At 32.9% G+C, this 24,323-nt stretch overlaps 3 protein-coding genes across 4 annotated transcripts; 1 reads left to right on the forward strand and 2 right to left on the reverse strand.

The window, feature by feature from the left end:
* Positions 1-2,040: 2,040 nt before the first annotated feature.
* On the forward strand, positions 2,041-4,003 carry LOC105800440 (protein STRICTOSIDINE SYNTHASE-LIKE 13). The gene is made up of 4 exons (XM_012631588.2): positions 2,041-2,585; positions 2,756-3,040; positions 3,147-3,314; positions 3,492-4,003. Exons 1-4 carry the CDS (start codon positions 2,218-2,220, stop codon positions 3,889-3,891), a joined length of 1,221 nt encoding a protein of 406 aa, XP_012487042.1. The 5' UTR covers positions 2,041-2,217; the 3' UTR covers positions 3,892-4,003.
* Positions 4,004-4,088: 85 nt separating this feature from the next.
* LOC105800438 (probable transcription factor PosF21) lies at positions 4,089-8,198 on the reverse strand. Of its 2 annotated transcripts, none has more exons than XM_012631586.2 (5): positions 7,137-8,198; positions 5,877-6,009; positions 5,607-5,691; positions 4,611-4,985; positions 4,089-4,399 (listed from the first exon to the last, which is right to left on the reverse strand). In XM_012631586.2, exons 1-4 carry the CDS (start codon positions 7,793-7,795, stop codon positions 4,621-4,623), a joined length of 1,242 nt encoding a protein of 413 aa, XP_012487040.1. In that variant the 5' UTR covers positions 7,796-8,198; the 3' UTR covers positions 4,089-4,399; positions 4,611-4,620. The 2 variants fall into 2 exon arrangements, with proteins under 2 accessions (XP_012487040.1, XP_012487039.1); XM_012631585.2 differs by having other exon boundaries at positions 4,597-4,985.
* A 10,762-nt stretch (positions 8,199-18,960) lies between these two features.
* LOC105800442 (probable hydroxyacylglutathione hydrolase 2, chloroplastic) lies at positions 18,961-23,680 on the reverse strand. Its single transcript, XM_012631590.2, has 8 exons — positions 23,513-23,680; positions 22,418-22,600; positions 21,348-21,551; positions 20,863-20,986; positions 20,550-20,650; positions 20,154-20,228; positions 19,962-20,060; positions 18,961-19,442 (listed from the first exon to the last, which is right to left on the reverse strand). The coding sequence occupies exons 1-8, from the start codon at positions 23,564-23,566 to the stop codon at positions 19,296-19,298; spliced, it is 987 nt and encodes a 328-aa protein (XP_012487044.1). The 5' UTR covers positions 23,567-23,680; the 3' UTR covers positions 18,961-19,295.
* Positions 23,681-24,323: the final 643 nt, after the last annotated feature.

The following is a 24,323-nucleotide window of genomic DNA, read 5'->3' on the forward strand; positions in this document are numbered from 1 at the left end:
ATCCAAAATTCTTTAATAAAACACCTTTAAACATCCATTAACATATCAACTTCATCATCAAATAACAAAAATCATATGAATTTATCAATGGTATCTTCCTAAACTTTCAACAAAATGAGAAACTAGTAGAATACTAAGTTGGACCTAATTGTAAAAGTTTAAAAATATAAAAATTTCAAGGAAAAAGTAAGAATTACACTTACTTGAAGCTAAAATATGGAAGACCAGCTCTAAACCCTCTTCCATGACTGTTTCCCACCGAAATTTCAAGAAGAAATGGTCTTAAAATCCTTAAAATAAATTTTGGCCACATAAACTTTATTGTAATTCCAATTTTGTCCTTAAATACATAAAAATCTTTGATTTTTTTAACGGTATGCCGTCTCTGCCACTTAAGTTGGTTCATTTAATCTTTTAGTCATTTCTTATTTAATTGTTAAGATATTTAATCATTTTAGCAAGTTTTGCATCTTTTCAATTTAGTCCTTTTTAATTAATTGACTGCCAAAACGTTAAAATTTTCTGACGAAACTTTAACACTACCATATTGACACTCCGTAAATATTTATAAAAATATTTACAGCTTGATTTATAACATTGAGGTCTCGATACCTCTTTTCCTCAATTCCTTGACTTAATAAATTTTTATAAAACATAAATTACTAATTCAAAAATCTCTTAAAATCATATTTGACTCGTAATTATTAAATAATAAAATTTACGAGCTTATTTTCTGAATTTAATGGTCTCGTACCACTATTTTCAACATTTCTAAAAATCGGCTATTACAACAAGATTCTCAATATTTACAATAACAAGAAGATTTCTAAATTGCAATGCGAAATTTTTAATGAATATTTAAGAAATTCAAGATTTTAAAATAAAAATTCTAATTTCTTCGAGGATTTGTATTAATCAACCCTAAATATTATTTCTCAATCAAGATGCTAGAAATCTCATACAAAATCAATATAATTAAAGCACTAAAAATATAATCTTACATAAAAATCCTAATCAATCACAAGCAAGGTCATAATCTTAAATTTTAGAGATTAATCAATAAGTTTTAGAGATCAACCTAAGAGTATTTGAAAGATTAATCACCTATGGATAGCGTTTGGTATGATGGAAAGTGATAACTTTTCCGGGAATTTAATTAGTTAAAAAGTAATTCTAACGTTTGGTATGTCAAAGTTTTTTTATTTTATTTAGAATCTAACTTTCCCATTAACATGACAAGGTGGTTCCCATGATAAAAAGCAAAAATTTAAAAAATGCTAAAGACGATATTAACTTCTTCTTTTTTTGGTCTAGGGTATTAATCTATTAAATGTAAAAAAATAAATTATTATCTCTTTTCCTCTACCAACTCTATTGTCATTTCAACCGATTCGTACAAAGTAAGTTTTTTTCCTAATTTTATTTTCAATAGGCAAATTTAATCCTCTACTAGTATATTGTTTGCATATTATATTTATTTTCTATTATTTTCCTCTTTCTTCTTTTCGTATTTTGATTGAAGTTTCAATTTATCATAGTATTTATTCTAAAACAAGTTTTATATATGTAGGATTTTGTATATGCTTTGTTATATTTAGAAAATACATGCAAGATAAATTTGAAATAGGTTTTTAAATTAAAATTATAAATTAATACAATAATATTAAAAATATCATTTAAAATATTATTATTAAATATTTAATCCAAGATTTATTACTAATAAAGTTTATTGTAAGATATTAAAATATTAAATACATGAATATAATTTTTATTTAATAAGATTAAATTTATAAATTTTCATTTCAGTCCCAAGAAAATATTTAGTGAACTAAAGGAGATAATGTGATTTTTCAAATATTTTAATGAATACTTCAAATAGAATTTTCAATAAAGGGAATTGAAAGATTGAATTGTTTTGGTATTTCCCAGAATTAATTAGGTTTCAATTTCAGGTGTAAATAATAATCAAAGTGTAAAAAATGAATGAGTAAAAGCTCCATTGATGAATCTTTCTCATAAAACAAACATGACCAACAATACGCAACCTGCTTTCATCATAATATCAAAATATCATATCAATTGCATGTTCTCTAACTTCTTAACCAATGAATTCCTACCCATGTCTTGTAATGAAAAAAAATAGCACTAAATTAACCACTAATTTCATCATACCAGAGATTTGATTGATCTTTCACAGAAAAAAAAAATTAGACATCAATGGAGCAAAAAGGCAAACATAAAGAAGAAACATTTTTGCAGCACCCAGTTTTGTTCATCGTTGTGTTGGTTTTCGGTTTCGTTTTGATGGATCCTTTCGAAATCGGTCCGGTCGGTGGGATCGAGTTTAGGCCTGTGAAACATGACATTGCACCATACAAGGAAGTGATGGCAAGTTGGCCAAGAGACAATAAAAGCCGGTTGGGAAATGGGAAACTCGAGTTTGTCGACGAAGTGTTCGGTCCCGAATCGTTGGAGTTTGATGGATTCGGCCGTGGACCTTACACTGGATTAGCCGATGGGCGTATTGTTCGATGGATGGGTGAGGATATCGGATGGGAGACATTTGCCATTGTTACATCAAACTGGTGAGCTTCTTTCAATCATTTTGTTTAGAACTTTGATGGAAATGAAAATCTACGGATCTTTGTTGCTCGGATTCTTCATTTTTCGAGTCTGAGCAACATATGGTCGGATAGATGATAAGATATAACCTTAATGCTAATTTGTGGTGAACATGTACATAAAAAAAATTAAGGTCAGAGAAGTTATGTGCTAGAGGTGTGGACTCAACAACATCAAAGCAATGGAAACATGAGAAATGGTGTGGTAGACCATTAGGCCTAAGGTTCAACAAAGACGGTGGAGATTTGTACATTGCTGATGCCTATTACGGATTGCTCGTGGTTGGACCGGGAGGCGGACTCGCCACACCATTAGCGACTCATGTCGAAGGGAAGCAAATACTGTTTGCTAATGATCTGGATATCCATAAAAATGGTTCAATCTTTTTTACTGACACTAGTAGAAAGTACAACAGAGTGTAAGTGAACCAAATTCTTAAACATATATATACACACATGCATACATATATTATACATATATATATATATACAATGAAGGGTTACTTACAGAAGATTATTGAGCAGGTATCATTTCTTCATATTGTTAGAAGGCGAAACGACCGGAAGGATTCTCAGATATGATCCTCCAACAAAGACAACTCATGTAGTTTTGGATGGTTTAGCTTTTCCAAATGGAATTCAGTTATCTAAGGACCAGAGTTTCCTTTTATTCACTGAGACTAGCAATTGCAGGCATTTCCCATTTTCATTTTTCCGCTCTTTCAAGTTTTTATTTCTTTTCTTTTTTGGATACTAATGAGACCCTAATCTTAAAATAAAGAAAAGATTGCAAATTTTAAGATTTGAATCTTAAAACTACTTGCATACCCATTGAATGCATTTTGATACTGATTTTTGCCATGGTGACAGGCTAATGAAATACTGGGTTGAAGGTCCAAGAGCAGGGACAACGGAACTGGTTGCACATTTGCCTGGTTTTCCAGACAACGTAAGAATAAACGACAGAGGTCAATTCTGGGTAGCCATAGATTGTTGTAGAACACAAGCACAAGAGATCCTGGTTCATAACCCATGGATGAGGAGTTTATACTTCAGATTACCCATTAAAATGAAGATTTTAGCAAGAATTATGGGGATGAAGATGTACACCGTAATCTCGCTTTTCGACGAAAATGGAGAAATTGTCGAAGTACTTGAAGATCGAAAAGGTGTGGTGATGAAGTTGGTGAGTGAAGTTAGAGAAGTTGAAGGGAAACTGTGGATTGGAACTGTGGCTCATAATCACATTGCTACTTTGTCTTACCCTTAAAATCTCTTTCATCTCATTTTACATGCCATTTCTCTTATATATTATGTTTGTCTTAAACTCTTATAACTATGTGTTCTATAGCCATCTTTTCCTTCGATTATGAACTTTTTAATCCCTGTTTTTCTCTAGTTTTATCAATGAATTTCCAGCAATGCTAAGAAAACCGGATTAAAGATCAATGAATTTCAATCAATTGGTTTAATGTTAGAGATGCACATTATCAACTTTGATTCAAAAAAATATGAATTGGGTTCAATGTAATTTGTTCAAAGTTCAAACTAGCCCGTTTTCTTTACTCGGGTAAGGCAGATGGGCAACTAAACAATGTTGTCAAACACTTACAAGACAAGCTTAAACAATACTACAATAGTCATAAAAACTAGACATAAACAAAAGCATTGTGCCCTGCAAAATTCATATAGGAACTTTGTAAGCATCATAAGCGAATAAAGCTCGCACGACAAGTTCTTCCCTATCTAACGCCTCAACAGCAGCTCGGCCCTTCAAACTAGCGATGAAAGCAAATGTAACAGATCAAAATCGGATAATTCCAGAAAAAGATATATTGGATGATTATATATACCTAGAAATAAATGTTATATAGAAATACCTAGAGAGATAAAAGAGATGTGAAAGAAGAAATGTCCTATCTAACAATGGACTGTTAACCAAAATTTGGAACCAATTGTGAAGAGCCATGAATACCTGGCCCTACGGACCTTTAACTCCTCAATCATTTGATGCCGTTGAGCTGACATCTGATGAAGATGGACCATCTCTTCGGTTGGGGGAAGGCATGGATCCTCTAACTCTCATCTCCCCAGCTTGCTGTTGGAGCTCTTGTTGCAGCTGAAGTTGCTGCTGAAGTTGATGCAGTTGATGCGGTGGGAACTGATGCTGATGCTTTTGCAATTGAATCTGTAGTTGCTGGAACTGCTGGGCCGTTAGAACAGCCTGCATAGCATGATTATTTGGGATGTATTGCTGACTAGCTCCAAAAGATGCAAAGTTCATCATTGGTCCACCATTTGGCATAGGTTGGGCAGTCAGCACCTTCAGATGCTGGATTTCTTCTTTCAGTGCATCGTTCAATGCTATCGGATAACAGAAGACAAATAAATCATCATAATATGGACCACAATAAGAGCAGCTCAAAACATTAACAAGGTGCTCATAGTAGAACAAATGGCGTTATATTCCCAACAAATATGCAACCCAAAAGTAGAAAACCTACTTTAAGAACCATTCCATTACATGGACAGTCTGAGGTACTGTAAGTGTAAAATGGATATTAACAAGCAGTCCGCAAAAGGTGTAACCTACCATAACATCAGTTATAATATGAATATCCAAGGGAAATAATGTATTGGGGTATTTGCAATAAATACTCTTTATACGTCATCACTGCACTTGAATTGATTCATCAAGAAAGACTAACAAGCAGACCTCTCAGCCCCTCTCTTCCCTCATACATATGGCCTCATTACTATTAAATATCTATGATGGTAAGTATATGTAAAGAACACACATCCAATGTATTGTGGATTCAGTCTATTTTTTCTCTCTTTGACTGCCCATCTGCTAAATTCTCACGCGCAAAACCTTTCAAATCCCTTTCCCTTATAAGGAGGATAATAGACAAAAACAATAAGGAAAGAGAAGGCAGTAAGACAAAGATTTAGGTATTTGAACAAAATATTTTGAGAGGTGCTCACAATCTTGCAAGTAAACCTGTTGCTCCATTGTTTGTAACCGCAGTTTCAACTCACTATTTTCAGCACTCATACCACTGGAGTCTCTCTGCTCATAAGTTACCATGAGAAGAGTCAAATGAACCATTAGATAAAAAAACATAAAAGTAAAAGAGAAAAGAAAATGAAGGTCCAATGGAATATATACATACATATTTATAGCCAATGGAACCCTTGAATGTGGAAAACATTTAGCAAAGACACGAAGAGAGGGGCCAGAGCTGATGCAAATACCTGTAGTAGAGTCAGCTGAGCAGCGAGCGACGTTGCTTCTGTTTGCAATGTCTGTATTTTCCGTTCAAGCTCAGCTATATACCGCATCTTTCTTTCCTTTGACCTCGCAGCAGACTGCCTATTCGCCCAGATCCTATTGCATAGCAAAGACAAAAAAACATATCAGGATAACAACATACATTTCAGTTCTGGAAGAGATGAAATCTATAGAAAGGTAGAGGTTCCTTAAACCAGAGGGGAAGAAAAGTAACGGAAGGGGAACAGGAGGAGAATTATCAAGAAACACGAACACGGGAAGATAAAAGATATCAACTATAACATACGAAACTACACTAGTTTCCAGTTAAAACATTGTCTCATAGTGATCTCTGCCACACATCTTTATAGAAACGGTTTTGAGTTAAATCATAGTCTCATAGTGATCTCCGCCACCACATCTTTATCGAAACGGTTTCAATTTAAAACATAATCTCATAGTGATCTCCGCCACCACATCTTTATTGAAACGGTTTCAAGTTAAAACACATCTTTTTCGAAACGGTTTCAATTTAAAACATACTCATAGTGATCTCCGCCACCACATCTTTATCAAAATGGTTTCAAGTTAAAACATGGTCTCATAGTGATATCCGCCACCACATCTTTAGCGAAACGGTTTCAATTTAAAACATACTCATAGTGATCTCCGGCTCCGCCACCGCATCTTTAAAGAAACGGTTCCAAGTTAAAACATGGCTTCAATTTAAAACAAATCTTTATCGAAACGGTTTCAATTTAAAACATAGTCTCATAGTGATCTCCGCCACCACATCTTTATCGAAACAGTTTCAATTTAAAACATAGTCTCATAGTGATCTCCGCCACCATATCTTTATCAAAACGGTTTCAGTTTAAAATATAGTCTCATTGTGATCTCTGCCACCACATCTTTATCAAAATGGTTTCAACCAGACGACAAAGCACTTAATGCCAAACTTTAATAACAACTACGAAGTTAATGACATTATATGAAGCACAATTGCTTCAATAACAGGTAATACATTCATATTAATTCTACATTCAGTCATGAGTTACATTACGCTTACGTTCCAAAATATAGTGACCAAACTCATTGTCATCATTAAAACTTATTGCCAAAACCCCACAAACTTTCCTTATAAACGCGAATTTTTAAGTGAATTCATAACAAAAGAAACTGGTATGGCAGTAAAATTCCATTCACTTAGCAAATATAAGAAATTGAAATGAAAAACAAGATACCTCTTAGCACGCTTGGGATCAATAAGAGCAAGCTCAGCAAGCTTAGCAGCGGACATTGCTTTCTTAGAATCAGCAGGCGTAACCTCATCCGAACCAGAGAGGAGCATTTCGGGCTTAATACTTGTCGACCCATCCATCGACTGGCTATGTTGGTGCCTAATTCTAGGCTTCTCAGAAGACCCAACACCAACACTCGCATTTTCCTCACCGGACGTTGCCGTACCTGCTCCCATACTCACCGCAGCCGATGGACCAGAATTTGGAGCAGTCGTTGTCAACGACTTGCCAACCTGAAACATTGAGGTGACGGAAGAAGAATTGAACTTATCGATATCGAGATACATAGACAACATATCGTCCTCCGTTTCATCGGAATAGGAAGGCCCGTCGGCTGCCCCAACGACGCCGAGATCACCGTCGAAGTTAATATCATCAGGAAGAGTTATGATTTCGGAATGGGCACGGCGGTGACCTAAATTCTTCGGTGGATTATCAGGCATTTTGCTTATATCGTGACTAAAACTATTCGAATCCGAAGTTTGACCAAAATTTCCCGTTTCAGATATCGCATTTGAAGTGCTTGCAGCATTTCCGGAAGATGAAAACCCCGGAACTCGACCTGACATTGGCGGTAAACATGGAGATTTATCCTTTTCCATTTTAGGAAAAATATGAACTTGAAATTCCGAAAAGGAATAAAGAAAACCCAATGGAGACGACTTTCACAAAGTAATTACGTAGAAAGGAAAACCAAACTGGGAATTCGGTGAAGAAAATGGAAAACAACAGCAAAGAAAGAAGATTTTCCGGGAAAATGGAATGGATTTTCAGGGACAAGAAAATCTAACAGTAGATCTTCAAATTAAACAAAGGAGAAAGATGGAAACAACCCACTAAGGAAAATAGGAAATGGGAAGGAAAGGAAAAGAGGAATAGGGGAAAGCCATTGTCAGCATGAATGAGGAGAACAGAATCGAATCAAGGAAATCACATGGTGGGAAATGTTTTTCCAGAGAAAAGAGAACGAGAAATCTGAGACAGTGCTATTTTATATAAAATGAACATAAAAGGGAGATTTTTTTTTTATATATATAGAATAAGGGAATTATTATATGGATTTTGACTAAATTACAAAATAATACCTATAGGCCGATTTTTTGAAAAATTATTGTAATGGGCCGTTTTTGCTAAAACACTTTCAGTTGATGTTGTTTTCAGGGAAAGCTGAGAAAAATGCTTCTAGCGGGAAATGATTTTCTTCACTAACCAGTAAAGTGCTTCTAGCTCAGCGCGCTAAGCAAAAACGCGTCCAGCTCAAAATGTTCCCCTAACGATCACTTCCAACGGCTATTTAAATAGCATTGCCCCCAACAGTAAAAAAAAAGAAAAAAACTATAAGCCCCTACATTTCTCACATTCTCTCTTAATTTTTTTACTAAAATTTTATTTCTATCTAAATTCTATTTTCTATTAATATTTTCAAGAAATATTTTTTTATTAAAAATTATTTCGTGTTATAATTTAGTAATGGTCGGGTCTCTAATCTGTCTTGATAACAAGCACATCTCCATCAACCAATTGAAAATGATAAGAATAAATTTTAATCTTGTTTAATTCTTTTATTTCATTGTTATATTTTAACTTAATATTTTTTATAATTTTTACGTAAATAGGCGGAAGATCGAATTTTACAATGCCATATTCGTAATCTACCCGGTCCTCCATCATCGTTGGTCGAACCATACTTGAAGGAAACTGGTTTTTGGCACGTGGCCCTTGTAGGCGAGGGGTGTAAGTTGGACCCGAAACTCATAAGCTCGTTGGTGGAGAGGTAGAGACTCGAGACGCACACATTCCATCTTCCATGTGGCGACTGTACTATCACTCTAGAAGACATGCATTTACAGTTGAGGTTACCCGTGGACGGGTCGGTAGTCACCGGGTTTGTTTAGTCTGCTGATTGGGGAGTCATATGTGGTGAACTTTCGGGTACGGCTCCAGAGACGATTTATGGAGGTTGGATCGAAATGGCTTGGATACGAAAAAAATTCAAGGAGCCAGTTGAGGATTTGATTGAAGTCCAAAGAGAACGATATGCTCGGGCGTACATCCTTCAGATCATTGGGGGTATCCTGATGTCGGATGAGTCACGAAATCTCGTCCATCTCAGGTGGCTGTTGAAACTCGTCGATTTTAGAGCAGTAGGTGAACTCAGTTGGGGGTTCGCTGTGTTGGCGACATTGTACCAAGAGATGTGTCGGGCGACGCAACCAGGAAAAATCAAAATTGGTGGTTGCCTTTTACTACTACAATCATGGGTTTGATTTTGATTTCCATTTTTACGTCTTTGAGTGAACTACTCGTATACATTTTCACTCGTAACAAGGTAAAATTTAGTAGATATTACCATGATTAAATTGATTTAAATTAAAATTATTATGCTAATAAGTTATTTAAATAGGTGGAACCATTCGCCGAGTCACGTGGGATTATCTACTGAGCTTCAAGATATACAGCTTCTATTAGACCAACGATCGGAAGCAGAGGTATGTATTTATTTAATTTTGAACTATATACAAATAACGTAGTTGATTTCGTATTTAATAGTATATATATAACTAATGTTTTTATCACGTTTATATAGTTTGAATGGACACCATACAAGGATCCAATAATTCGAGAAGTAATCCCCGAGGAATTCTTAGTGAATCCCAAAGTTTGGCACGTGAAGGTCCTATTGGTAGTGTACGCTACCGTCGAGATGCACGAGACCGACAGAGTGTTGCGACAGTTCAAATTTCGACAGTTAATTCCTGTGGCACCTTAAGACCTTGATGATTTGCATCCTATCAACTTATGGTGGCCAGATGAGAATTGGTCAGTATTCCACTCCCCACATATCAACATATGGAATAATCGATATGATTTTTTACCTACTCGCGAACCTATTATCGTTCCTGAGTTAGCATGCGATCTGGAGTACATGATATGGTTTAGGATCCATGGCAAGCCATATTTGTACGGAGAAGAGGAGAGGCGACAACATCCCTATAATGGCCCAAATTCAAGGTTATCGGAATAGTGGTTTCGTAACCACAAATCCAATTTAAAGAGAAATTTATTTTAATATTTTTGCATGAATATTGGTATGATAGGAAAATCGTATGAAAATATCAATAGAAAATTTTACCGATTTAGTGGTTAGTTAGAAAAAAAAATTATTGAATAAATTGAGTAAAAATAAGGTATCGAGACCTCAATCTCGTAAAATCGAGTCAAAAATATTTTTATAAATATTTATGAAGTGTTAGTAATATGGTATTAAAATTTCGTTAGAAAATTTTAATGTTTGGGTAGTCAATTAAGTAAAAAGGACTAAATTGAAAAAGGTGTAAAAGTTACTAGAAGGATTAAATAGCTCAATTGTTAAATGATGAGGGACATAAATTACAAATAACCCCAAAAGGAGATATTTTGGGCGGCATAAGCTGAGAAAAATCAGGAGAATTGAAGAATTAAGAGTAAAAATTGGAATATTACAAAATTTGCTTTAAAAGTTAGGACTAAAGTGGAATTATCTAGATTTCTCTTTATTTTTCTGCATTCTCATTAGCCAAAAACGTCCTAAGGGTTTCTTCAAGCTGTTTTTTCATAATTTTTGCACCAAGTGAGTTAATCCTTGCCTTTTTCTTGTATTTTTTTGTGTTTCTAAGACTTTTACAACTAGGTACTATTACTAAATTCATTAGTTTTTGATTTTATGAATGAATTTGAAAGTTGCTATGAATATGTGCTGGAATTTTATGATGAAATAGGATGAAATTGAAGCTTTAATCTGTTTATGAGATGATTTTATTAGGTAATTTCAATAGAAATTAATTTGTAGGACCTAATTGTGAAAAAAGTTTGGAATTAAAGTCTAGTACAAAATTCTGATTTCCAAAGCTTATAAAGTAGTTTAAAGTGATGGGATAAAGTATAATTGAGAAAAATCAGCTCAATTGAGAGGTTAATTGAGCAGGGATAAAATTATCATTTATTGAAAGTTTAGGGAAAAATGGTAATTAACATCATACACTAAAACAGTTTTGGACAGCAGCAGTAGTCTAACTTTGAAAAATCACCAAAAATTTTAAAGATCAAATTAGATGATGAATAAAATATGACATTAAATCTTATTGAGTCTAGTTTCTCATAGAAGAAACGACTTAATCAATGGAATTGTAAATCATGAGATATAATAGATTTTGTGAGACAAGGTCAGAATGAATTCGGGTTCCCCTGTTCTGACTTTGGAAAATCATTAAAAATTGTAAAAAAATTATTATCAGTTATAATTTATATGGTTATAATCCTTAATGAGTCTATTTTGAGAAGAAACAAATGGAAACATCATCCAAATTCTGTACAATGAGATAATTAATTTTTAGTGAAGAGGGGTCAAAACTATCAAACAATGAAATAGGGGAAACTTTAAAGAATAAAATGTACTTTTTGGATAAACCAAAAAATTCTGAAAATTTTATGGTAAGAAGATATGTGAGTCTAGTTTCAGGGAAAATTAACGGATCTTAATTTGGAGTTCCGTATCTCAAGATATAAATAATTTAGTCACTGTGACTCAGTGAGACAGCTTTGAATGCACTATAAATAATAATGGAATTATAGAGAATGTTACATATGAACATGAAATGTATTAGATTAATGATTAAATTTATTTATTTATTTAGATCCAGAAAATTCAAATACGAAGCCTGATCGAGGAAAAGAAAAAGTTCGGGATTAGTAGATTTTTGTTTACGAACAAGTGTCGAGGTAATTTCGTGTAACTTGAATTATATTCTTAAATGCCTGAAATGTTTGTTATTGATGTGAATATGATTTGAATGTTCATTATATGAAAATTGATGAAACATTGATATATTTGATAAAAATGGGAAGAAATCCCGGTTGAATAGAAGGAAAATTCGATGGATCTCTGAAAAGGAATTGACAGTAAAAAGGATCTAACTCGGACGGGTGATCCTATCCTGATATAGCCCTCCCGAAGAATATGTGGAAAATGGATTTAGCCCGGACGGGTAATCCGAATTAGGGTTTGAATTTAGCCTGGACAGATAATTCAAATCCAAGCTCATTAGAGTAATTGTCGTTGCAGGGGATTTAGCCTGGACTGGTAATCCCGACAATACTCTATGAGCTTATATTACAAGGGATTTAGCCTGGACTGGTAATCTCGCTGTAAGGATGAGGTTCGCGGGAGTGTGCTCTCTGAAATGGAAATGTGCGCATATGAATATGAATTGACGGACCCAGATTTGTACACTTAGGTGTACCCCTGAAAATCCATCGAAATTCTGAGAAGTTCTACTGGATAAATATGGAAAAATAACAAGGAAATGGAAATCATGGAATTGATTTTGCTCATCAATCATGATATATATTATTGATACATGGAAATTATTGGGCTAATTTGAATGTTGAGTTTGTGCATGATAGGGGAATAATGTATTGAATGAATGTATGAATGTTTATTGCATTGTATTGAAAATATTAGGTAAGTATAATTCTTGTTACATGAGCTTACTAAGCAGAAAGTGCTTACCCTGTTTCCTTTTCCCCTGTTTTGTAGTGTTAAGAGCTCAGAGGTCGAATTTGGTCGGAGACGCATCACACTATCAACCTTAAGATCTCGGTATATAAAGAAACTTTATTTTGGAAATCAATGGCATGTATAAGCTAGTAAAGTAGATGTTAATGTGAAATGAATGTATAGTTAGCCATTGGTATGGCTAACAAATTTTGGTTTTGGTATGTGATGAGATTATCTTAAGAATACGATAAATCTATCTTGAAAATATATTGAAATGGATTGGTTGTGTCGGATTGTTCTCGGTTTAAAATTTGCAGGGAAGATTAGATATTTATAAAGGGGTTATATTGAATAAAAAAATTATTCGGTAAAATCTGGTAATGCCTCATACTTTATTTCGGCGACGAATATGGGTAGAGGGTATTACAATCCCCATACAAGTAGGCCACGACGGTCCCTTTTAAATCCAAAGGCTAGTGAGGTGAGTCCACCATCAGCGCTCATGTAAGAACCGACACCGATGGCCTCAACATCAATGCCCACACCACCCTCCGTTCAGTATGTACTGTCTTATTCTAGTGCATATTCTAACCATATCATCTTCACACAGGCACCATATGTTGCACCACATTTTTCTGCTTCTAGTCCTATGCCAGGTTGGACTGTTGGACATCCATCCCTGATGTTTTACACGCCAGGGCCATCTACTTTCCCGATGATGTCAACACCGACGATGATGTATAAGCCATTTATGTATCAAACACTGATGGAGAGTCCACTCGTTATCCCATCGGTGCATGAGACTCAACATAGTTATGCTCATTCGTCGTTTGTGACGCAAACACCTCCGGAATCTTTGTTATACCAAGGTGAGTCATCTTCTCAACTATATGTTCCTAGATTTAAGGATGCACGATGGCAACTGAGAATACAAGGATTGCAATTGATCGAAGGCGAAGAAGAGGAGCAACCGATACCACAACCCCGCCCAGAGGCAGAACCAAGAAGAAATCTAACGCGTAACCATTAACCACCCCGATGTGGCACAGATTCTGATCGGTGTATGCACTGATTAATTTTATCATTGTATCAAACATTTATATTGTATAGATGATATTTATTATTATGTTTTTAGAGGAATATTGTTATCATTTAACAAAATGCTAGTTGATATTTGTTATCATTTTACAAAATTAACGTTGTAATTTGTTATAATTTCACAAAATGAAAAGCTAATATTTGTTATCATTTCACAGAACCGCAAGTTTATATACTATAATGGAATTGATATTTGTTCTCTACTTTGCATAGTCCTTTTGATGTTGACATGATGACATTGTATGGCTCGAGTTCCTACATTACTTGCATAATCTCGTTGGTTTGACCTGTCTCGAATATCCATATTGTCGCGTATTCAAGTCGACGTCAATAAAACATAAAACTTAACCATAAAATCCTAAAACCCTAATAATAAACCTTAAAACCCCTAAAATTTATACAAAGCCCTAATAAAAACTATAACGGCCCGATTTAGACCCTAGTTGGACAGTGGTTTCGGGATCACAAATCCGAGTTAGAAAAATATTTTAATATTATTTTTGGTGTCTACAGCATGTTAATTTATATGTGTGAAATTTTCGTGTGAAAATTTTATCGTTTGTGTGCTCGATTTAAAAAAAAGGACTTAATTGCGTAAAATGCAAAAGTGGCTAGCTATTTGTTAAAGTGTTATATTGCTATGACTTTTATAATGTGGGACCCTTATGTTGATATTATACCATTGAAATTATAAGTGGACTTTTATGGACATGGTTAGTTAATTATTTAAGTAATTACAATAAGGTTAAAATGGTAAATGGATTATTAATATGTATTAAATAAAAACAAAACATGAATTTAATGTTTCGTTCATCTTTCTTTCACCGAAATTAGAAAAGAAAAAGGGGTTTTAAAACTTTTGTACATTCGGCTATGGTCCAAGCTTGATTCAAGGTTCGTTTTTGCTCGGTTTTTGATAATTTTTACGTTTTTGAGATCGTTGCTTTGTGTTTTAGCTAGCCCATGCATTAATTTTATGAATGGATGATGAATTTGAGATTTTCCATTGTTGATAGCTTGATGATTTTTGTGTTTGATGATGAAAAATAAATATATGTTGTTAGATTGTCAAGTTTAATTAAGTGATTTTTAGTAAAAATGCCTATTTAGGATTAAATAGAGAATTTTGTAAATTTAAAGATCAAAATGTGAAATAAATGAAAGGTATGGACTTATATGAACTATATGTATAGTCGGACAAGCATGGGAAATATGAAATTTTGTGTATTTTGTAATTTTATGAAATAGGGACTAAAATGTCAAAAATGTGAATTTTAGGGGCTAAAGTGTAAAATGCCCTAATTATGTGTTTGTGGTTTGAATTGAATGAAATGTGTTATTAAATAGCCAAATTTGAATTTATATAGATCAAGAACAAAAGAAAATTGAATTAGATCGGGGAAAGTCGAAAGTGATCGAGTAGTCGATTCCATCCGTTCGTTTCCATATGAGGTAAGTTCGTAAGTGAATAAATGATGTTAAATTGTATGTATTTATTTTGTACATGGTCGAATAGAATTATAAGTGTATATAACTACATTGCCGAATTGAATTTAGCATGGAATGATTTGTTATGAGCTTGAATCGATCGAATTACGATGTCCGAAAGTCCCGAACGAACCATAGGAATAGTTAGGATACATATGTCATGACATAAGATTCCGGTATGTGATTTTGTGTAAGACAACGTCTGGGGACGTTGGCATCGATTTGAGATTTATGTGTAAGACATTGTCTGGGATAGTGACATCGATATTTGATTTCGTTTGGGACGTTAGCATTGTACGAGCTTTTTGAGCTATCTGAGTATCCTTATTGATTCCGAATGGTTTAGCAGGCAATGTTGAGTTAAGATCGAATGTGAAATCGAGCTAAATGGTTCAGGTACGTGTGAAGTTAAGTGTTCAAGAAAATAAGGTAAGAATAGTACTTGAGATAATGATATAATTATGCATGTTAAAAGAGTGATTTATGTGTATATGAGATAGTTTATATTCGGCCAAGTTAAAATCATAACGCTAATGTTTATTTGATGATTTATTTGCTTATGACTTACTAAGCTATCCAAGCTTATTGTGTGTTTGTATGTTTGTTGTTTTATAGATTTTGGAAGTTAGTTACGAGCTCGGAGATCGTCAAGAAAGTCCGTCACACTATCGATCGCTATTTTGGTATTTTAAAAGCTTGAATTATGAACCTATGGCATGTATAGGCTAGTATTTGTTTTGGTTGATTTTGAAATTGTTTATAAAGCCATGCGAAAATGGCTAGAGATGATGCTTATGTTTATGCATTTTCGGTCATGGTATATGTGTGTGGTGTGTTTGGTATTTGAGTTCGGTATGAAGTAATTATATATATATGGCTTATGATCAGTTCACTTTGGTAAGCTTGATATATGATTGATGGATGAGTTTTGGTTGTGGTTTGTTATTGGCTTATTATTGGAATGTATGATTTGTAATTTGAATCGGTGTGAAAGTGGTAAAAGATGTGCTTATGTATTCAGCTAGTGATGAGTTAAAATACTTATGCTTATGACATGGTTGCTTGTAGTTTGGTATTTAATTATTAAGTTGATGGTTTCATGCTTGGTACGAAATGTGTTGAGTATATAGATGGTGGTATATTCGGCCATGATATGTAATTCAATATGATAAATATGCAATATAGTATTTGGTTCGGCTAATTATAGACTTATAGATTGATGTATAATTGACTTATAAATAGGGTTAGATTTAGTAAATGATGCACATTCATGTTCGGCTAAAGACAGGTAAATTGAATATATATATACATATATGCATATGTCATGTTAGCTAATAAATGTATATGTCTGTGATAAGATCAATTTTGGTTTGGATATTTTGATTCGGTTTGTAGTGACAAGTATACACACATATTATGCTTGAATGTTTGGTCATATAGGTTCGGTTTTATATGGCTCTTTGGATGATTGAAAGAGTAATGTTTAGACATGATATACTTTACTATTGGTGATTGAAATTGGTTCAAATCGAAACGGTGTTTATGCACATGAGGATATATACATAAATGGTATTAAAAGTATACTTGACCATAATGTAAGTTACTAATGTCGTATATGTGTATAAATTTGAAGTAGTGTAATATGGCTCGTTTGGTGTATAATAGGCACATGTGCAGAAGTTACTAAACGATATGTTGGATATTTAGTTAATGATATGGTTAGTCGTGGCTTAGATATAAAATGGTCATATACAACTTATTATGATGGTATATGTGTTTGGTATATGAAATGATACATACCTAGTTGTAAAATAGAAAATCAAATGTCATATATTTGATAGTTATATGGTTTAAATCTTGTAAATATGAAGCATGTGTAAATTGGTTTGTTGTATAACAACTTAGTTTGAATATTCGAATAGACCAATAATATTGATGTGATTAAATTGATGAAGCATGGTTCATATATGTATTATAAGTAGTAAAACTTTGAATGATTTTATTATTTATGTGTTTCATATGTGATAAATTGACTTTTATATTTGAATGAATGATTGCTATTTAATTTCACAGTTTATTTATGACAATTGATTATGAGATGAATTTCATGACTGTGTTAAACTGTGTTTTATCCGGTAATGCCTCGTAATCCTATTTCGGTGACGGATACGGGTTAATGGTGTTACAAAAACACAAGGTAAAACACTTTCAGGTGGAAGCGTTTTTCTGAGTTTTCCCTGAAAACGACATCAGTTGGAAGCGTTTTATAAAAAACGGCCCATTCCCATAATTCTTCAAAAATTCAGCCTATTTTCATAATTAAAAAAAAAGGCTTTGGTAATTTAGTTCTAGATTTTAGATGCATGTTATTTACATTCCCCAATTTTGGAATAGATATAAATATTAATCAAAAAAATACTATATTTGAAAAAAATTCTAATAAATATCTTTATTGAAAGTTAAATAAATATTTTATTGAGATAATGGAGGTTTTTTGATTGATTAAAATAAATTTAATTTGGTTAAAATATATTATAATTTTTGTATTTTTGAAAAATTAAAATTTAGTTCATGTATTTTTACTTTTAAAATTTTAAATTTTATTTTTAAATTTCAAAATTTAGGTTTAATAGTTGATATTGTTATTTTTTTGTTAAATTTATTTGTGTCACATTTTAAAATAAAAAATACTCACTTAGTTATCATGTAATTAAAATGACGCTAAATTTAACAAAAAATATAAAGTTAACAGTTAGACTTGGATTTTGAATTTTAAAAGAACTAAATTCTTAAAGATAAAGGTGTAGTGGCTGAATTCCAAAATTTTGAAAATTATAAGGACGGCCTTAAAAATTTATTGTGAGTTCAAATTCAATGTTTCATATAAAAATATAAAAAGAAATAAAACTATTTTAATAATAGACAAAATGTATTTTATATACAAAAGATATTTATATAAAATAAAATGATATTATTTTTATATTTTGCAACAGTGTGAAAGAAATACACCACCCATCACCATTTGTAGGTTATATAAAAGACTTCATTTATTTTTCTTTATTGGATGTTGTAGGGTTATTTTTCAACTCGTCCAAAATATATTGCATTACACAATTCTTAAAGATGGTATAAATTCAAGGTTTTATTCATCAAAATCTATTTATTTTAAAAAAATGTTTTCCATTACATGTACTACAATCTTCTAATCTAATTATATTTTCATCCAATTTTCTCTCATTTATTTTTTAACCTCTCTGATTCCATTTAAAATCCATTTTATTGGTGCTTTTATTATTTTAATTTAATTATTTCAATCTTTAAGAAGTTTAAAATATCAATGAAAAATACAAAAAGAACAACTCGAGAATTCAATTTCAGAACTTTAAAAAGAAACAAGAAAGGGTTAATTCCCGAAGAGTCCCCAAAATACCACCGAGATTCTTACCAATCCTTGAACTTCAAAAAATTCCTATTGGATTCTCAAATTATCTAAATTACATGAACCAGACCCTTCCATTAAACTTAACCAATTTGAATCTACCATGAAGTATATTTAAATATGTATGAGAGTTATTTTCTTTTCTTCTAACACATTCATGCATTTGCAATTTGATCCATTTAACATCCAAGCTAATGATACGATAGTAAAGAATGAAATTGGGTTTTAAGAAAGTGAATTGACATGCTAAACATTCAAAGATTTTTATTACATAACCTATACACAAAGAGGAACCGAGTATAACTAAAGGGTATTCCGTAAATTGATCCCTAAACTATACACTTAAAAAACAAAACATAAAATACTAACGTGACATGATCAACTAATACTAAAATCACAATTTAATATTGATCAATTATGTCACATCAGTATTTTATGTAACAGAACTAACTCATTCGTAGCTAAAATAATATATGTTGAGGGATCGGATTTACCGGATTGCATTCGGGGACCAATTTTTGTATTAACCCCAAAAGTAATCCTAGAAATTGTCCTTTGCTCGACGGATGACACCCAAGGCTTCTGCTTCATTCATGGTGGCTGGAATATCTAATGCCTGCCGGATTTCTGTACTTGACGTCCGAAGGAAGGGATTGCATGCCTTCTCTGTCTTTAACGTAGTCGGAATCTGAAACAGCAAGTTGATAATCAACTTATCATACAAAATTTAGATTGAATATGCAGCAACAGCATCGACAAAATGGGTGCTTGCTGCCAAGCTCGTACAGATGGAGTCGAACTACGGCGTAGTGCAGTTCCATAATATGTTAAATCAAGAAAAATGTATACGACACGGACAAATCAAATAGGGAAATATTGCTCATATCAAAATAACCAAACTGTGGTCAAACCAACAAACTGTCCTACGTCAAAGACAACAAGAAAAAACATGATTCACGACGTGTTCTCAGTCAAATATGGTGTAAAGTATGTACAACATGCATCCAAATGTATAGATAGCAAGTGCAAAAGCCGTTTATGTCTGTGCATGGAAGAAAAAGTACAACAAAAGACTGGCCCCAAGCTCAGTCAAACAAAATAATGGTCATTTATCGACAAATTTCATGATCTAATCCTTGGATGAATCATAACAAGAACACAAAATTAACAGTTGGACCATAAATTTGATGTTAAACCCAGAAATTACCGTAGGCAATCCTTTATTGCGAAGTTGAGCTACATGGGCCGCATACGACCTAAGCGCCTCGTTCTTGGGTTCTATAGATAATGCAAATTTTGAATTACTCTGCCAAAATGGGTACATATATTGGTTAGTGCTTTCCAGAATGCCAATTTGGGGGAAATTAAGTGGTTGGTCCCAAAAATTAAATAGACTGACCAAAGTATATTCATGACCACAATATACATTTGTACCATCAGGCAAAGACATGATCCTCTGAAGGGAAGAATGCATCTGTGGAACAGAATTCAGCCATCACGATACTATCAAGAACAATGAAGAAGATTTGCGCTAATATAAAGATCACAATATGTTACTCAAATTTTACATTAATTTGGAAATAATTTTAACTTCATGAACCTTCAATAGTAAAGGAACTAATGTTCAAAAGTTATTTTGCTCCAACTATTCATTTTTCTTGAATACATGGAAAAATTTTAAAAAGCTGAATATACTATGTCGGACACATACGCATATCCGAAGCTCAAACCCGAGTCTGAGTAGCAATAGCATAGTTGTCAACTAAGAGATAATACATGATAGAAGCTAAATTACCTGCTCTGGAGTTCCTTCAAAAAGCTTGCCACATGATAAGCTGAATAAAGTGTCTCCAGTAAATATTGCTCCAGAACCCGTAAAATAGAAGCTAATATGGCCTGTATGACACTTTTTCAGTTTAACAACAACAACAACAATAATAATAGTAATAATGACGGAAGGGGGTTCAAAGGAATAAACAACCACAAAGCTTGCACAACCAAGACTGACTTTTCTTAATTCTAAATTCAAGTGTTATTGCATTGAATTTTGAAATAATGAAAAATATTGAATTCGACAATTTTCGATGGAAAAGACTAATGAATCAAACCTCGGGTATGGCCAGGAGTTTCAATAACGCGCACCTCATGACCTGCAAACATCCACTTGTCCCCATCTTTTAGAACAATATCGATTCCAGGAATCCTATCTTTGTCTATTCCTGAACCAATCACCTACATGAAGAAGAACATTATTATAGGTCATTATCTATTCCCAGAAATGGCTGTGATGTTAGATACAGGTAAGTGTTTGACACTAGAATGTAATTTAAAAAAAAAAAAAGTTTTCTTAATGTATTTGGAGGGTCCTTCGAGGGTCATATATACCTATACCCTATTTGAATATGTGTCGGGGACAATTGCCAGTCCTTGAAAGATAATCAGAGCAACATACCCATCATTACGAGAAAGATACAAAAACCCTATTAGACTACACATGGTTATTCCATTTAAATGTTCCTTTGAAAGGAAATTACTCATCTGACATGAGCTGAAAAGGTGATAGAAAAGTTACAAGGAGATGACATTTTCATACCTTTGCACCATATCTTGCTTTTAACACTGCGTTCCCACCAGTGTGATCATGATGGTGGTGGGTATTCAATATATAAGTCAAATTCCAGTTTTTCCGACTCAAAGCATCAATAATTGGCACAGCTTCTGAAGGATCAACAACTCCAACAGTGCCTGTGTCCGCATCATGTAAAAGATATGCATAATTGTCTCTGAGACATGGTACCTAACAAAAATAACCGTAAGCTAAAGGTTCGTATCTAATATATGGGTAATGTATATGAAATCAGTTATTATAACCTTCAACAACAACAAATTGAAGAACTTCCATTTCAAGTTATAAGCATAAACAAAGTTACTCCAACAGCAGAATCTAGGAAATCGAGCATGAGATTCAGTATCACTCAATCAGCTCAAACCCAGGAGTAATACACTACACAGTTTAAGTCCCTTAAAGAAAGCAACTCTAATACCTGGCAGCTTGGTTTAACAAATTATAGGCCCCGGTTGGTAAAGGTATCAAGCTACTTCAGCAGGGGCCCATTGATACCACCTATCTGATGCTCCATATCCAAACATGGATATAAGAGATTAAGTACCTCTGAATTTCATTTGGCAAATTCCTTTTTTTCCACTATTCCAACCGAAACGGTCTTAAGAATTTGAAAATAATTAATAAGAGAATGGATGTACCTTAAATTTCATATTTTACACATTGTCATTTCACCATTTGAACTCCGATGTCATCTTAATCATTTGAATGATGACGACCAACTAAATACCTTAAATTTGATGTTTCGCTATTCAAACGAATATCTAAGTATTCAAAACAATCAGCGAGAATGAAGACACTGAACCTAATAGATCAAGGAGCTCTAATCCTCAACCTGAACCCCCCCCCCCCGGGGGGTCCTAAGAAAATGTGAACTGAACTATTTTGCTCATAAAAGATAAGTTTGAAGGCATCCTTGTTAACAATGGCAGAAGATCTAAAAAAAAAAACACAAGGATGGCACCAGAAAGGGAGAAAACGGTGAAAATGATTAAAACTGCACATTCAAAACTGAGAAAGATGGAAAGCAGTGCACTCACCAGTTCAATTTGTAAAGAGGAAGACATGTTTGAAACACTGCAAAACTCTGCAACCCTAAGAGACCGACTTGCTCCACGCAAGGTTTTGAAGGGTGTTGATAAAAACCGCATAAAGCCATACACAAGACCCTTCCTAAGGCAAAGCTGTCTCATGCCTGGCCACAAACACTGTCCACTCCTCACCTAAAACATCACAAAACAGGCTTTCAAACTTAAATACCATAAACCAACATATATGTAAGAAAAAGTTCCCACAATAAAAATCAATGGATTTCAGAGAAGCTCTGCAGAAAATAGTAATACAATATCACAAAAAAGCGTTTTGGAACTATTAACCAGATTGTAAACCACCAATCATTTCTCATTAATACATAGTACTACTCTGCATTAAATGATTTCAAATAGTTCATATCAGCATACACTACTTAAATATATATATATGGACAAAGCAACAAGTTCAACTGTTCGAGTTCATCTCGAAGTCGATGCTTTACTTTTATGAGTTGTTGGAAACAATTCATACCATATAATCCAGAAAACCAAAACTCCAAAACAAGCCAAATAAACTATACTGAAAATAACCCCCATTTGCATACACCATTTCAAGACAAGCAAGACAAGATTCATATAAAAATGTGGTGATAAAATAATTTGCTATCTTTTTCAAAACAAGTTTAAATTGTTCTTATTAAGGTAAAACTATAGGAAAACATGTCTAAATTTTGGAAGATGAAATGAAACAAAGAAAAGATAGTTAAAATTGTAATATAATTACATAATACAAAGCCAAAACTCAGACTTCCTATTAAGCAAAACTAAGACTAACTCTAGGCCATATGAAGAGGGAAAATAAAGAAAAATGAAAAAAAAAAAAACAAAAACAAATATACCCATTTCCTGAATTAGCCACAGCAAGAATTGTCATTTTCCTAGAAGGGCTAGAAGCAAAAATCAGATCTTTACCACTATATTTTCATTTCTCTCGCCAAAAACAAAGAAATAATTTACAAATTGAACATAATAAAACGCAAACTTGCCTAATAAAAAAGCAGAGGAAAAAGAAAATCCAAGAAAAAGGAAGGAGAGAAAGCAAACCCTGGAACAAGGAAAGGAGGCGACAGCAGAAGAAGCTTTACAGAGCATTTGCATATCAGTTTCTCTCTCTAAAATGGGTTCTCCTTTTCCAGAAAGTTTACTCAGTAGTGAGAGAAAGTACGTGTATTTATGGGCTGTCACTCAATAATGCGTGAGTTTTATTTTGGGTGACTGGGTGGTTAGATTTGCCTTTGAATATTGATATTGTATGGGTTTTATTATTATTATCATGGAAATTCTATAAAAATAAATAAAACTTATTTTTTTTAAAATGATTTAATTTTAAAAATTTTAAAAAATATTGGAAAATATTTTAAAAAAACTCATGTCAAAATTTTAAAATTATTTATAAAATAAAAAATTATATTATCAATATACCAAATATTCGCCTATTTATTATATTTAAATAGATTATCATCTTATAAAAACTTCGCAACATGTTTATAATAATAAATAGTAATAAAATAATTTAAAAAGATTTTACATCATGTTAAACTTGAGAGAGTTTTTATTTTATTTTATTGACAATAGAAGTGTCTATAAACTTAGAAGAGTATGCCTACAAATAATATTTGTAGGCTTTATGTTTGATTAAACTTGGCTTGATTCCATATTCTAAAGTTTTACTTAATTTCACTCATATTTTTAATTCACTTGTACTAATTTGTTTTTATCTAAATATATTATATTTTAATTTTGTATTTTAAATGTTTTTATTAAATATTTAAATATACAACTTAATATATTTATTAGTGTTTACCTAGTATTATATTATTATATATTTTATTTTATGTGTAGTAATTTGTATAAT

Source organism: Gossypium raimondii, chromosome 9, assembly GCF_025698545.1.
Source record: "Gossypium raimondii isolate GPD5lz chromosome 9, ASM2569854v1, whole genome shotgun sequence".
NCBI classification, from domain to species: Eukaryota; Viridiplantae; Streptophyta; class Magnoliopsida; order Malvales; family Malvaceae; genus Gossypium; species Gossypium raimondii.